General features: G+C 38.5%; 2 protein-coding genes across 4 annotated transcripts in view; one reads left to right on the top strand and one right to left on the bottom strand.

Annotated features, from left to right (window-relative positions):
* The window catches only part of kcnip1a (Kv channel interacting protein 1 a), a 55,342-nt gene extending 44,109 nt beyond the window's left edge, over nt 1-11,233 (top strand). For all 3 annotated transcript variants that reach the window (XM_014007189.1, XM_014007206.1, XM_014007197.1), the window contains 7 exons: nt 7,511-7,635; nt 7,904-7,973; nt 8,275-8,345; nt 8,449-8,556; nt 8,641-8,745; nt 9,101-9,163; nt 9,552-11,233. In XM_014007189.1, the coding sequence (XP_013862643.1) occupies nt 7,511-7,635; nt 7,904-7,973; nt 8,275-8,345; nt 8,449-8,556; nt 8,641-8,745; nt 9,101-9,163; nt 9,552-9,599 (590 nt within the window). In that variant the 3' untranslated portion in view covers nt 9,600-11,233. The remainder of the gene's footprint in view (nt 1-7,510; nt 7,636-7,903; nt 7,974-8,274; nt 8,346-8,448; nt 8,557-8,640; nt 8,746-9,100; nt 9,164-9,551) is intronic.
* An 802-nt stretch (nt 11,234-12,035) lies between these two features.
* tlx3a (T cell leukemia homeobox 3a) lies at nt 12,036-14,509 on the bottom strand. Its single transcript, XM_014007218.1, has 3 exons — nt 13,849-14,509; nt 12,669-12,906; nt 12,036-12,318 (listed from the first exon to the last, which is right to left on the bottom strand). The coding sequence occupies exons 1-3, from the start codon at nt 14,273-14,275 to the stop codon at nt 12,135-12,137; spliced, it is 849 nt and encodes a 282-aa protein (XP_013862672.1). The 5' UTR covers nt 14,276-14,509; the 3' UTR covers nt 12,036-12,134.
* Nucleotides 14,510-16,554: the final 2,045 nt, after the last annotated feature.

Here is a 16,554-nt window from a genome sequence, read left to right on the forward strand (position 1 = left end):
TGTATGTATGTATGTATGTATGTTTGTATGTATGTATGTATGTATGTATGGATGTATGTATGGATGTATGTATGGATGTATGTATGTATGTGTATTGGAGAGACATCATCTGCTGGAAACAAATTCCTTGTGTGTGCCAACACACTTGGCCAATAAGGCTGATTCTAATTCTGACAAATAAACAGAAAAAAGTAAAATATTTGAAGAAAGCTCTTTGTGATTTGTGATTAAATGAATTAAATAATCAAAAGAATAAATACATTTTGAGTTTGTTGAATCTGATGATTAAACTGTATCATGGAGACTGGTTAGGAAGGGACTTGAACAAAAGCTGCCCAGTTATTATCAAAATAAAGCTCCATCCATAGAGTAAAAGCCAGCTTCTTGTTCCTCAGAGCTTTTTTTCATCTGTGATTCCCATCAAAGTCTCAGTAATATTCATTCTTGGTTTTGGTGGTTTTTGTACTCTGACTTGTGTCGTAAAGTTTTTGCTCTAAAAGGTTAATCCACTTGCTGCTGCTTTCTGTTGCATTATAGAATAAATAGGATCCTTTGTTTCTCCTTAGCCACCATTATGTTACCAAATCTGCTTTAATGAGACAAATCCCCATAAATACTCCTGTATGTTTATTTAAATGTGCAGAAAACCTTTAAAAATGTCCACCTCTGACTAAACTGAGCTACTCTTTTTTTTTCAAATTTTATCCACATTTTGGCTCTAAAATCTTAGTAATGTAAGGAAATTGTGTGGAGGGACGTGTTATTTTATTGTTTTGATAAGTCTCAGTGATTGTGATGTCCGTTTAGACAGTCTTTTTTTTTTCAGATATAGCCCTAATTACACAACAGCAGCAGCAACAGCAGAAAAGCCTAGAGTGGATCATAATTAGTAAAACTGGCAACACAGCAACTGATTTCTTTTCTTCATGACTGCCTTCTGAACAGAACTCATCCTGATTGTGTTTTTATGGTTTTAATTTGGTCATTCCCATGTTTGAAAAGACCCGCTGCAAAAAAATGAATAGAAATTATTTATTTTGAAGACATAAAAACAATGTTTTCATCTAGAAAAAGTGATTAGTTTCTTCATAGTTTTCTTTTAAAATCTAAAGGAAATTCTGTTAAAATTGCAGATGAGTATTTAAATAAATCACACATTGTACCTTGCTGTGCTCATTTATCTGGATTACCAGAGAATGGTGGTTAGAGAACATGTTCTGTAATGGTAGCAGTAATCATTTCATCACTATTTTAAATGCATCAATATTTTAGGGTTTCTAACCCTTGAAACCGTGGGTGGAAATTCCACCTCATTATTGGGCTGTGAACAGCAGTAAACAGGGAGTTTATTTAGGAGCAATTTTCCTTTTTTCTTGGTGGGGCGGGGGATGTTAAAATTATGATGCTATTTATTATGTTCATTAAATTATTTTAATTCCAGCACAGTATGTTTTAATAGACAAATAAACATCCTCCTCCTGTGAGCTGTCCAGGGTCCTGAAAAAAAGTGAACATTTAAAACTGAATATGATGCTTTGTGACTTTCAAATTGAAGCAAAACTGATGTAATGAAATGCATCAATTTAACAGTCAAGAGCAAATATTTTTATAAGTGGCGAGCAAAGTCAGCACCATTTAAAGCTGATGAAATTATATTTTTGCTCTGAGTAAATTATTAACAAAGCATGCTGTGTGTCTGCAGGACTCGATCACGTCTGTCTGAGTGGATCAGCTGGAGAATTAATCTTATTTGTGACTTTTCTGATGTTTTTTTCTTAATGAATCTGATCTTTAAAGCGGTGAAAGCAAAGATCTGGTCCTCAGTCCACAGCAGCACTTGATCTTTTCCAACAGCAGTCTTTTAGTGTCCTCTGAGGAAATGATGCTCTGCATGAGAATTATTATTTTTTACCCAGCATGCAGTACTTCAGCTCTTAAGTCAAATCTCTTCCAACAAATCCAGCTGAATAATTATGCACAACATGATTTAAATAAGATCTTGTCATATCCTCCTTACCTGTGTTTGCTACAGATTTTACCTTAATTAATATTTTTCCACTTTTCTCAAAGCTTTGAAAAGATGAAAATGTTTGGTTTCGGTTTCAAGAAAATGAAAGGTGTTTATAAAACTAAACAGAATAAGCAGGTGGCGCATTAAGCACCAGCGTAATGGACTCTTCTGTTGGGGGAAAACTCCCCAAGGTTAGTGGTTTGATTTATTGCTGTCTGTTTCTGTAGACGTGTTCAGATTAACTCTCACCTTGAAACATTCACAAACAGCTCAGCGTCGTTTTGTTTGCTTGAGTGTTTATGAACATAGGAAAGCATCTGTGTCTGCCTGTCTTGTTGTTGGGTTGATTTTCATAGTTGCAATTTACTCATTAACACTCCTGTGTGAACGGAATACAGTGACCTCTGCTTAGAATAAGTTCAGCCTACAGTGAAAACTTACAGTCTGTTAATTAGCTGAAAGTCACATTTTGCTCTCAGCTTGCTAAACTGTGACTTTCGTGCAGCAGTTGCAGAAAGTTTCTACACTTCTTGCGTCGGTGCGCCATCTAAACCTAGAGCTGCTGCTCAGAATAATAACAGCTGATGACTTAGATAAACACAATGTGTAATAAACTTAATCAGCCTCGTGAAGTGCTGTTTACATTAATGGGCTGCTTATAGATGTCTGGGAAATCAGATGAAGCGCCGCTCCTGTTGCTAAATTAAATTGTGCTTGGCTCTGCTGCTGTAAATTCAGAAAAAAAATAATAAAAAAACGAAGCAACTCTGTAGGAACTGTGGTGGTGCAGCAGAGACCCCTGCTGTTGACACTCAGACTCACTGTAATTAAATACAATAAAAAAACAAACAAGGAACAGAATCTAGCATTTGATGCAGTCAAATTAATTTAAATTCTTGATTTTTGAGGAGACGACTGGATTTTAGTGTTTAATTGTGCGTTCTACTCTCTGACCTATAATTGAAAACTGTTGGTTTTGTTTGTAGGGACATCAGGGTTTCTGGAGAACATAATGGTTTAAATGCAAGCAAATTAGTGTATTTTGCTCACATTCTTCCATAAAAAACGAATGTGTTTTGCAATTGTGCAAATTAACAGAACTTACAGCTTTTAAAACAACATGTATCTGTCATTAATTTCAATTGTCTAGACTCTAGACAGTACACATTTGAATGGTCATTTATCTAATTATTTTTAAAGCAATTTGTATTTGCGTAATAAAACAAACCATGCTTCCTGATTGATACTATACATTTTTTAAATCAAATATGTCAAATCCTGTTGTTTTTTGTAAGTTCTCTCGAAACGTTTAAAATCATTATGTAAAAATSATGTGGTTGCTCATGTTAATGTGTTGCACTGAGCCGTTTGAAGGTACCGGTACACTGTATGTAATTAGTCATGTTTTTTTGTTGTTAAATCACCTGTGAGCCTTTTATTTACTAAAAGTTTGAATTGATTCTTATAGGAGTATGATCTGTTTATAAATTGTAAGAATCGTGCAGAATTGTTGCAGAATGTTTATCATAAAACTTTCATCACATCTGGATGGTGTTCATTTGATTTGTCTCTGCTGCCCCCTGTTGGTTGTTTGAGGTTTTTTTTACTCCTTTTGGTTGCAGCCTGTAATTCAGATTGTTGGTTGAATCTTCAAAGAGTTTTCATAAATTACYGATGTGGACTCAAACTCTGAAGTAAAACACAAAAGGACTTTTCAAGAGTCACTTTGTGGTAAATTTAGTCGTCTGTTGACAGTGTGTGAATGTGAACCATTAATCAAACGCTGAGTCGCTCACAAACACAGAGAAGCTGAAGGTGAGGTTGTCATTGTTTCAGTGATCTCAGTGTGGAGCCTCCAGTTAAAGTCCAGTCCCAAAGAGTGAAGGACACAGTGACGGTAATACAGAGGAGACTGAAGGTCTAATGGGAGGCGAAGAGGCAGGGAGGAGGAGAATTGCTGGGATGGAGAGAAGGTCGGGACATGGGAGACAGATGCTCCAGGGAATGGAGAGATGGATAAAACAASAGAGTTGAAGAGAGGCTCATGAGAGCAGAGTGCTCTGCTGGACGGAGCAGACTGGAGTTAAGAATATTTGGAGTTGGTGCACGTTTTTTTTAATTTGAGGTGAAGTTTTGGGACAGCAACATGAAAAATAAAGAAGGACAGGGAGCTTCAGGATAAAGAAGAAGAAGAAACGAGGAAGTAATCAAAATGGAAAGAGAGGAACAGGACAGCAGCTTAAAAACAGTAGTTATTGTTCTGCTGTGCTGTGGTGCCGTCAAACTGCTGCACCTGCTGGGAGTCATCACTGTGGAGGGTGAGTCTGTAAAACCTGGGTCAGACTCAAGAGGTTTTATTTTAATGCCTCTCACAGACTGTTTTTTTTTATTTTCTCAATACCATTTCTATAACAATCAGCTGTGTTTGGGAATACTGTGTTCTTTTACTTGATTTTGTGAGCTTGTGTAAYGATGGCTCTTCACAATAAATTGGAGTTTGAGCTTTAATGCTCATTTGATGCTACAACTCACTGTATGCCTGTGTGAGAAACACAGAGGTGTTGTTGAAGATTAACATGAAAATGATCATCCAAACATTAAAGCCTTTAATAAAACAAATGGGCCCAATTTAAGGTGCATCTATAGTGCAGCGTTTACAGTTTAAATTAGCTCTTTGAATGAGCGTGTGATCGAATCTGGCAATAAAATTCAAATCCAGTGTGTTTTATATGACACATAAAAAGGAACATTTTTCGAAACCATTCAACTATGAAATGGTTAGACCGATGAGTGAGGTTTATTTCAGCSAGGGAGGATAAAGTTCCAACATGGTGGCTGTGATTCATTGAGAGGGCAGAACGGAAGAGGCGCTGGTGTAATGAGGCTTTACAAGCCACTAACAGCTCTGACATGCAGATAAAAATGTCTGTTTTTAAAAAATAAACTGCCAATATWTCAAAGTGGCGATCGCAACGTGAACCTGCATGACAATTTATTACAGCTGAGTGAGATAATTAAAAAACTGTTTTTCAACACTGAACATTTTCCTCCTCTGAACCCTTTGAACCTACCGCTGAAGGTGAAGGCAGAGCTGAAATGTTTTTTTGTGACCAGTTGTCCCACTAAACACATCTTATTGAAACTTTCAGAAAGTAATCCACACAGCTGAATAATTCTAGAGTTAACCCAATTCAAGATGGCCGCCAGAACAAATTGATCTTAGTGAACTCAAAAATGGCTACAACTAGCCCAGTTTAGGGTGGTAGTAAATGAGCATCACCCCAAACACATGCTGTGAGCAGAACTCGTTGCACAACATGTTTCGTATTGGCGTTACCGCTGCTTTGTCTGTTAGCAAATTATTTTATAAACCACTGCATGGATTTTAAGGAAATTTTTAATCATTTGCACATCTATAACTGCTTACCTTTTGAATGAACCTGACTCAAGATGGCTGCCACAGCTAATGGAACTTAGTAAACACATAAATGTCAGTGTCTTAGTCAGTTGTATAAACTGCCCTTAATAAAAAAAATACTATATGCAAGTATCCATTGAGTATACTAATTTTAAATTTAAAATAAAAAAGTATACTTCCAGTTTACTTTTTATGTACCTATCTGAGATCTAATTAACAAAGTTTATCTTACACTATACTTGGCTTGTACTAAAAGTATACTAAAAGTCTAAGTATACTTAGTTTATACTATTGTTTAAACTTTGGTCAAGATAAATTTTAGTAGTACACTTTTCACACAGATTGGTTTATTTGCAGTTTATTTCAAGATTAAACTAAAACTACACTTAGAGTACTTTCAGTATACTTTCATAAACTTTTTGTGGGCCAATTTAGTCCTAGAAGTGTATTTGTTAGTAAACTGCTAGTACACTTATATCAGTTTACATGGTAAATAAAAGTACACTTGGGGAAATGCACTTTTATATACTTCAGTATACTTAATGACATGTACTTAAAGTAGTCTTCTTTTTGGTAAATGTGAACATAAAAAATAAGGAAATGTGTGTTTGGTAGATTATTTCTTGTTTTAACAATGCTTCTTGACAATCTTAAACCATTGGAAAATCTGTTAACTTCCCTTTTAGATTCTGTCACATTTGTAAGGAACATGCATTTGTGAGATGACCAGTAGAGCTGAATTGCACACATGAAAAATGGGCCAAAAATTTTCTGCCCAACAGCTTCAGGACACTTGTTTAGAGTTTCTGGTACCCCTGCAGATCAGGTGCCCACTAAGATTTCTTGACAAGAAGCATTGATACAACAAAGAAATAATCTACCAAACACTGAAATCTGATTGGCCACACTGCCTGTTCTCCACCACCAGAGCTGACAATCATTTTGTCCGCATAAAAACATACAGATGTCATAATCCTTGACGTATTGTAAATATTACGCTTGTTTTCTGGATGTCCCGGATTTTGAATCGACTGCGCCGTTCTAGCGTGCAAAACACATGCATGTGTTATATTTGGGTAAATAAAAATATTTATTATTCACATTTTGCCATACTGTTCATTGCAATAWAAGGCTGCAGGGATTTTAGATAAAATATCATATTTACTGTGCCACCTTTCTACACTCTGTGCCCCTGCTCCAAACAAGCTCAAAAGTTCCCTCCAGCCAGTGCTCTGGCAAAACTGATATGGATAAAATATGAAAGGTTCTGAATAAAATGTCAGTAATACTTTATGAAATGTAACTTTCCACAACTGTCAAGTTCATTTGACCAAAACAGCTTTTGGCTGCTGGTCTAGTGCTCCAAGTGTTAAAAACTAATGCATAAGGTTTAGAATATAACTCCATCAGAAGAAACTCTGAAAGGAGGCAGGTGATATACATTTCTTCTGAAATCATCTCAGTGTGATCAAGCCAGATATTAAGAAAACCAACCCTTTTTTATATGAACTTGTCATGAATCAGTTCTGGGGTGGTATACACTTTTATCACTGAAGCCTAATTCAGTCATGTTTATTTCTACCATGATAATTAAAAAAGGACATCTTTTTGTTCCTGCTCAATCATAGACTGTCATTAAACCAAATCTTTTTATTATTAAAACACAACCAAGACTCTTTTTTTTGCTCCAAGGTTTATCACTCCACATTATGACCATTTTATCATGCTCAGAATTTTTATTAGTACTTCAAATAAATTATGCACAGTTATAACACTTGGTGTAATTATTACTCTGGATTGCTTCAGGGAGCACGTGAGCTGTGGTGATGAGCGGGTGTGGGAGAAAAAGAAGAAAAACCAGTTTGACTGTATACAGTGATGTTCACCTATGTGTGGATGTTGAGTCAGTCCTTCCTGTCCTCCCCTGCAGCGAGGAGGAGCGTAATGAGCTGTTAATGATGGGGACGCAGAGAAGGACGAAGGCAAAGTGGCTCAGACCTCTGCCTCTCTGCACCTTTCACCCTCACGTCTCTTTTCCTGATTAACTAGAAGAATAAAACGGACTCTTTTTGTCCTTTCAGACAAAGCTGACGATGATTTGGAGATGACCATGGTGTGCCATCGACCGGAGGGCCTCGACCAGCTAGAAGCTCAGACCAACTTCAGTAAAAGAGAACTCCAAGTGCTCTACAGAGGCTTCAAGAACGTAAGAAATTCACAAAAAAGAAAAATTCCAGTATTTTATCTCACCTGATTTGCCTTCGGTTACACATAGTCAAATAATTGCTGACATACATACCGTATAAGACATTTTAATTTTGCCCGAATTTCTGTATAGGCCTAATGTACATAAACAGTATATTTCAAATGTCTGTATCAGATATGATTTCTGACATTTTTGCACCTCAGGTGGGTCTGTGAAGTTTTAAGATTCTCATCACCTCGTCTTTTTTTCTGCCTCTTTCCCTTTCCAGGAGTGTCCGAGTGGAGTCGTAAATGAAGACACATTTAAACAAATATACTCACAGTTCTTCCCACATGGAGGTGAAGTGTGTGTGTGTTATTTTAGAATAGAATAGAATAGAAACAGCCTTTATTGTCCCACATGGGGAAATTTAGGTGTAATAGCAGCAGCAGATCAACCCACAGAAACAAGATATTGCTACTGTATGTGACATTATCAACTGTAGTAGATATGCTATTAGATTACAATGATAACTGTATTATAATTATAATGCCAAAACACAGTTGAACAGAGTTATTGATGTTAATCTAATTAGCACAAATCCATTTTCCTGTATCAACACTATGTGTATGAACTGGTGTTTTTTCTCTGCTGCTCCAGATGCCAGCGCCTACGCACACTACCTGTTTAACGCGTTTGACACCGGAAACACTGGATCAATCAAATTTGAGGTTTGATTTATTCTTCACTCATTAGCACACGTTAAGTCATTATTTATCCATTACTCTTCACATGTAGCAATCCTGTATTTATTTATTTTTTTATGTTCCGTAGGACTTTGTGACAGCTCTGTCCATCCTGCTGAGAGGTTCCATCACAGAGAAGCTCCAGTGGACCTTTAACCTCTACGACATCAACAGAGATGGCTACATTAACAAAGAGGTTTGTTTTCTTTCATGTTTTTGTGTATTTATTTATTTATTTTCAACCATTAAGGCATTTTTTATGTCTGTGTTTGTTTTACAGGAGATGACAGACATTGTCAGAGCAATATACGACATGATGGGGAAGTACACATACCCGGCGTTGAAAACCGATGCACCCAAACAGCATGTGGATGCCTTCTTTCAGGTGCCAGCATCATCATTCATTTTAAATGTATTACCAGTAATGGCACTATGAAAAGTTTAATAGGACAAAATTACATTTCTTCTGTTAGTTTTATTCTTTTCCTGCTTTACAACAATACCTCAGTTAATGTTTTTGGTAGCAGCCCTTGAGAAAAAGTACAAAAGTTATTTTGGTGCTGCTTGATTTAAGCAGCAAATTCATCATCCGCCACAAGAGGGCGCCAAATCCCCACTTCCCACAACAATTCTTGAAAGTAATTTCACAGATTAGACAGTTTATTGTAACAAATGAGTATTTTAGACATATATTTGTGGCGTACATGTCCATTTAACAGTATTTGTTCATCTGTTTGCAGAAGATGGACAAAAATAGAGACGGCGTTGTCACTCTGGATGAATTCATCCTTTCTTGTCAGGAGGTACAGTTTCCTTCATCTATCTAAATCAAATGTTTCATCTACATTTTTCTAAATATTTATAATGCCAAAACGCAGTTGAATAGAGTGATTGATGTTAGCCTAATTAGCACAAATCCATGTTGTGTTCATACACTGCATCTCAGTCAAAACAATTTTTACTTACCACCAATAAAGACCTCCCGCCTTCGAAGGGCTCATTATAGCAGCTATTAATTATAATCTTTGATATCTTCAGTATTATGTGTTTGTGTTCAGAGATCATTAAGATTTTATTACCTTCTACTGCTCCCTGGTGGCTAGTAAAAGGAATTACAAGGTGATTGTTGGAAGTCTTTCTCCTCACTATCAGCTCCTTTATTTATTTATTATTATTATTTTTTGTGCACAGGATGAAAACATCATGAGATCTCTGCAGCTCTTTGAAAACGTCATCTAAACAACAAACATGAGGGAGATGGAGCAACAGATGGAAGCACCGAGGGAAGAAGGCGAGCAGTTTGCACACACAAAAAAAGGACAACTTGAGGGGGGAAAAAGGAAAGAAGGAGCTTTAATTGCCACTTTGGGTGTTATGATTTCCCTCAGAACTGCATGAAGGACATCTTACTGTAACAACTCTGTGGCAACAAAAAACCCTCACTGGTTTCTGGAAAAAATGACTTTACTTTGTCTTTGTGTGAGTGTCCAGCTCATCTCTGTCTCCTTCGGTTGTTGCTGATGTGACAGGTGCTGTCGTCTCAGACTCTGTGTGTGTGAGTGTGTGTGTGTGGTCACACCACTGTGTACAGTAAATATTCGGCCTCTCCCTTTTTTGGTCTGGTGTGTTAACTGTTATCCAGCCAGGCTGAAATTCCTCCCAGGATCTTTGCTGGTGAGACTGCAAAGGTTGCTCACTGATGACTTAAACACGTTCAGATTTTATTGTAGAGTTCTGCGCCACTAAAAATGAGCAATATTGTGAATGAAGCATGCAGGATGGCGGCCCACGTTGTATCCAATATTTATTACACGAGCCAGAAGAATCCGATGGAAGATTAGCTTCTTAGCATTTGAGAATCCAGGTTCATCTAAGATGAAACTCAGACATAAACCTGAAGTTTGAGGCAGATGGCCGACCATCCTGAGCCTGGTTCTGCTGGAGGTTTCTTCCTGTTAAAAGGGTTTTTTTTCCCCTCTCCACTGTCACCAACGTGCCGCTCAGGATGGGAGACCGTGACAAAGTGATACAACCCAATCTGCTGGCTTCATTAGATTGATTTTTTCTGTACAGTGCCCTGTGACATTTGTAGTGGCTTGGCGCTAAATCATTAAACTGAATTAAAGCGAATCTGCAGAACTCACTTAGACAGTGATTCTGTGCAGCTCGCCACAGTCTACTTGTGAGTTTGTGTTGTCGATGACTTTTTTGAATGTTGTAACGACTCAACCGTTCTGTGAATCACTGTCATTGTTTCGTGGCTTCTTCATCGTGTCTGCCTGTCTGATACCTGTCTGCCCGTTTTGTCTGTRATTACTCTGCCTGTCGACTAACACTAAATAAAGAGCCTGTTCAGTTGCAAACCGATAAAAGTAGGGAGCAAATAAAAATGCATGTGTTTCTGTAGGTGTCTTGTCGCCTCAGTGTTTGACATGTGCCCACGTATGTAACCTGAGACCATGATGTCCTARCAAGAAAGAGGAGTTGTGTCTTTTAAGACTCTGTTCGACCAACATGTCACTGTGAGGGGGAGAAGTTTGGAGGAAGACAACAACATGGGAGCGAGTTCAGAAGACCAGACCTTATCACTGATTCCCGAGGAATGAAAGCCATGTTCCAAACAAGAGCCATCGTTCYGAAGGTTGAGTCGGACTAAAAGATTTCAGCATTCGCTTTAACTCAATGTGCTTAACTAATAATGTCATAGAGAAAAYGAGCCGCAGCTCTTCTTTAAACGTTCCCAGACATTTTAGTTCCAGATAGAGCGACAGGCAGGAAGTCACACAAACAGACGCGTAAAACTTTCCAAATCATGTGTGTATTGAAATATTGTATAAAATCATTATATTTATCAATAAACTTTTCAAAAATTACATTTATTGCATGTCGTTTGTGTTTAATTTTAAACTGTTTAATGAATGTTTTTGTTTTGTTTTTTTCCCCAGTAAGATAATTTTTTTGTGGTGCATTGAAAAACATCAAGAAACAACAGCGACAACAATGTTTTATAATATTATTTACACATTTACAGACGAAGTACAAAAAAAAGAGGGTGCGGGCCTCATTTTGGAAACCCCACAAAATAAAGAAAGCTCATGTGCATATATGAGAAGACTTTACCAACATCCATGAACATGCATCACTCCTTTTATTACCAACTTACACCCTGTTTTATTTTCACTTCCCAGATCCTGATGCCTTTTTCTCTCTCGTTTATTATTTCTCAGAACATTATTTCCTCATAATGCAGCACTTCCCACACTGTTCGTGGTGCACTAAAAAGAATGTGCAGGATTGTTAGGGTGCAATTTTGTCTTAAAAATAAAATAAAACAAACATTTTTCCCCTTTAATACAGATTTTGGAGAAAACATTGCCATTTATATGCTGCAGCCTCTATGCGTGTCTGCATTAAAAAATATCTGTTTTAGACAAAGAAAATGTTGCTTTAAAAGAAACAAAAAACACTTGTAAAAGAATGAAATATTGTGTTTTACTGTGTGGTTTTATTAACAGATTTGACTGGTGCCATTTCTTATTCTAACGAATAGAATAAGTGCAAACATTAGAACATGATTAAGTTTGTTTCAGATCTTTTTTCTTCTTTGCTTAAAAAAAGCACATTAAAGTCCAAGTAGTAAAGTTTCAGATTTTTTTACTCACCATCTCATGTCCAGTTTTAAAAAAAAAATCCACTCAGAGGGGTGTTATCAGTTTTTTTTCTGCTCAGATTTATGAAGATAAGTTCCTCTGTCCTGACAAGAATCAGAGTTGTTCACTCCCTGTCCTCGGCCCAGGGCTGCAGGTTCTGCAGGGCGTACAGGGAGGAGTTGTGGGCGCACAGAGGGTCGGACGCCGCTGATTCGCTCAGGGACTTCTGGAGGGCGGACTGCTGCAGCTGCAGGATGAGCCGATTGGCCTGCTGCCGCTCCGCCTCCCTCTCCTCGGCGGTCTGCCTCCTGAAAGACGGCAGGAGGAGAAACACGAGCGTCACAAATCAGCATCACGGTTTTAAAGATCTCACGGCAGCAGCGGAGAAAAGCCGGGATTTTATTAGTGGGRGAGATTTATTTCGAATTGTGCAAATAAAAAAATGCAATTCTTGGAAAGGTTTCATGCTTCTTTTATGAGCTGAAAAAAACTGTGGAGAGAAAATCAAAATCAATTGAAATGGATTTTTGTTATTTATTGAAAACTGAAGGCCTTTATGTTGTCTCATTTAGTTTGAAAGTTGTATTTTCTTGTCCTGAAATAAAAAAAAAAACAGTTACATGTCCTTGGTGGGGGTCTGCAGCTGTTTCACACCCACCTCCACTTGGTCCTGCGGTTCTGGAACCAGGTTTTGACCTGAGCGTCCGTCATCTTCAGACTCTTGGCCAGAGCTGCGCGCTCGGCGCTGGCCAGGTACTTCTGCCGGTGGAAGCGTTTCTCCAGCTCGCAGATCTGAACCCTGGAGAACGAGGTTCGGGGCTTTTTCCGCTTGGGGGGCGTCCGGTTCTGGTAGGGGTGTCCTATCCGCCGCGTGACAGCGAACGGCACCAGAGCCGCTGGAAAGAAGAGGTGAGAATGAACAAAAACAACAAACAACAAAGAAAAATAATAATAAAGGTCATTCAGTGTGAAGTCATGGCTGGAAACACAAGGCCGTGTGTCTCTGAATGGTGTCCTTTTCGACACAAAGTCTAAAACATGACAACAAAGTCAGAAGATTTTTTTCCTCTGAGACAAAACAATATGAAAACACAACTGTAATAAAATAAAATTAACGCTATTGTTTTGTTTTTTTCTTCCCTTTTAGATTTATTCGTTTCTCTTTCTACAATTAATTCTTCATAATTTTATACAGGTAATTATGAATATTAAAGCTGATCTTTTTGCCCAGTTCCCTTACAATCACAATGTAATAAATGAATGAATAAATAAATAAATAAATAAATAAATAAATAAAGTTCTTAAAAAAAGGAAAAGGGAACTGGCCTGATGACAGTGTCAGAAATTTGTTCTAATTAATTATGTTTCTCTACTAAAACTTTTATTTTTACTGCATGAAAAAAACTGATTTTAACCAACAATCTTTGCAAAAATATTAATTTGTTGCATAATGAACAAAGTGCATTTATTTCAGATTTAACCTATGATTATAGTTGTAATTCATTTCTTCACAAGAATTGCAATTCACAGAAATATTTGTTTGTGTTTGATATAACTGAAATAGAGATGACTTTTATTTTGATCATTTGTAGTTTATGCTGCTAAACATTTGAAATATAATCAAAGAAAATAAGTGAAAACAAAATAATCTTTTTATGTGGCCTTGTTCGTTTCATTATTTAAAAGCAAAAAAATATTAATCTCTTATATTGAAATGTTCTGATAATGATAAGAAAAAACTTTTAGATGTTTGTTGGTGTTTTGTGATAAAAAGCTGTTATTTGGTTGAAAATTCAACCAATTATTAATGAGGGGAACCCGTTTTGCAGCTGGCCTACCTGATATTCTGTCCTTGGCGAACCTGTTTCCTATCCAGGGGAAGCACAGTCCTCCAAACCCAGGAACAGCGCTCTGGACCGGGTTCGGGGGTCCCGGGGCTGCCACGGGTCTGTGAGCCGGGACCCGTATCACGCCCCGGCTTCCCAGACTCCTGGTTTCTCCGTACGAACCTGCAGCCTCCACCGGAGGCATGATACCGGAGAGGGAGATGGACAGCGCGGTGTACGAGGGCGCGTTGGCCCCCGTCGGGTTCCCCAAGCTGTAAAAAGCGTCCCCGCCGCTTAAATCGGATCCACTTTGYCTCCCTGGCGCGCGCTCGTTCTCCGCCTCTGTCCCGGCTCCCAGAATCTGATCGATGCCGAAGCTGATGGGTTCGTGGTGKACCGGTTTTGGAGGGGGGCTCGGCGCGCTGGGGGCTTGCTCCATCCCTCGCTCGGCCGCTGAAAGGAGGAGAAAAACTGCGCACGACGGGCTTCGGAGTGGCTTGACAAGAGGGTCAAACTGCACCAAAAGTCATCAGTAGAAGTGCCTCCATCTCTGTCCGGCTGTATGTCCAAAACCCCAAGCGCGTCCTGAATGTCTCTAACAGGCCTCCGTCATGTGGACTGATTCCTCTCTGCCCGGCTCTGCTGAAACTTTGATGGGCGTTTGGAGAGATGTGACGCGCAGTCCTCCTCTCTGCGCGTCAAACAGCTCCGTCCTCCTCCATCCCTCTCCACCTTTCATTGGCTGGCACCGGGATGACTGATTGAATGTCAGCTGGGGGAGGCCCTGCGATTTGGCACAATAATCAAGATATCCCATAACCACGGGTGTCAGGGTGTTTTATATGTATATATGGTAAGATATGGATCTTCAGGGCGCCGGAATGAGTCAGGGTTTCATTGGACGTTTCCTATAATATTAATAGAGAGCAAGGTTTTAAACTCCGTGAACATTTATGTGAAGGGAGACCAACGTTCTTTACATCGTTTCAGCCAAATCACACTTCGTCACTTCTGTCAGGGTTCTGCRGATTTATTGGTTCTGTTGTGAAATTACATCAGATGGAAACAAGCCGAGAAAAAAAAAACTTTGCAATCTTGAAATGGATTATTCTCTTTATTCCCACTTTTCAGGGCGACACACTCATTTGTCCCCCTCGCTGTCTCCGACTCCTCTTCAGTTTGTCTTATGTGACACGTGTGGATTGCGCGTGAATGATAACCTCACACGCGGAAACAGCGGCTGAGAGCTTTTGGAACAACATGAAGAATATTTGTGAGTGGATGGCTCACAAAGGAGACATCAGTTGAGCAAAGTCTCTTTATTCTCTACTTCTCGTTTACAGACGTTTTTTATTCAAATCCAAGCATTTTTATATCCTTAATTAGACGGTGTCACTTAGTCTCATGTTTATTTAGTTTCCAACGAAGAAGTAAAAATATAGGTTGACAAATATAAGTTAATATTTATAATAAAACTGGTCAAATCTTGTCATTCAATAATAAATTAAATATTTTTTCTCAGCTCAGAACAAGCTTTGAAATATTGAACCCGCTTTTTACGCAGTCCCGTGCGTAATTGCGCACACCATCCACAGAAATGGCAAACCAAAGAATATTTGGAGATTAAAAAGGACAGCAGCCGTTTTGAGGCACTGGCAGACGCAGAAGCACCTATTGAGCTTGGCGAAGCCCTAACGTGGCCTTATTTGTTTCTGATAGCCAGTGCCACATTAAATGACCTGACAAGGGGAAAGCCACGGGCTACCTCAGATAAAGTGTCCCGGGCTCTGGAAGCTGCCTAACCGCTCAGATTCAATGTTCCAGGCGCCCAAAGTGACCAGCTAATCTCATTCCCCCCTCCACTAACTTGTCTCATGGACAGACAAATGAGTGTCGGCTTTGGATGCGGCAGGTGGCGTTTTTACGCGATCACGTTACGGCGCTTTAACTAAGCAGCACTTTTATCTTTTTAATYAGATATTGACGGAGGAGTTCAAATTTGTTGCCTTTTTATTCCCCTTTCTAAACATCACGACCACTTGATTATAATGAGGTGAAATTGGTTTTCTGTTATTTTGATGGGGAATACTTTACCTTTTTTACATTGAGTGATATTTTTATACGAGTAATGTTTTAATAAAAAACTGGATATCACTCTGAAAAATTGTAATAATTGTTTTTAGTGTTGCRAGTCTCGTATTTTACAAATTCAAATGGAAGCAGAGCTCATATGTTTAAGGGAAAAAAACCATCGCGCTCTTCACAATAAAGTGAAGCAATATGAGATGGGACCAGGCCCGAGGTGTTTGTTTGGCAATCTGGACTCAGACTCAGAGTGTTGGCTGCTTCTCCCCCCCGCCATATGTGAGCTCACCGGTGGCTTTTGATGGGGGGAGAATTGGTCTGTTAGAGCTGTCATCGTTCCGAACATTTTCATGTTTCTCTTCATGACATTTGGAGAAATAACTTCCTGGAAAAAAATGTAGACAGCGCATGTTCCATTTAGTTGAGCTACACGGCGGAAAAACTGCAGAAAAAAATAGACATAAAAATAAATAAATAAAATAAAATAAAATAAATTGGAAGAAATATTGTACAGTGTCTGCACCAAGAGGATTATCTGGTGTAATCATTATGAAACATCAACTCTGACCTTCCGGGATGTCATCCAAACTTCACTCATTTTCAAACATTAATTTTTTTCAAAATGCTAAAATT

Source organism: Austrofundulus limnaeus, unplaced genomic scaffold (assembly GCF_001266775.1).
Source record: "Austrofundulus limnaeus strain Quisiro unplaced genomic scaffold, Austrofundulus_limnaeus-1.0 Scaffold1, whole genome shotgun sequence".
Taxonomy (NCBI): domain Eukaryota; kingdom Metazoa; phylum Chordata; class Actinopteri; order Cyprinodontiformes; family Rivulidae; genus Austrofundulus; species Austrofundulus limnaeus.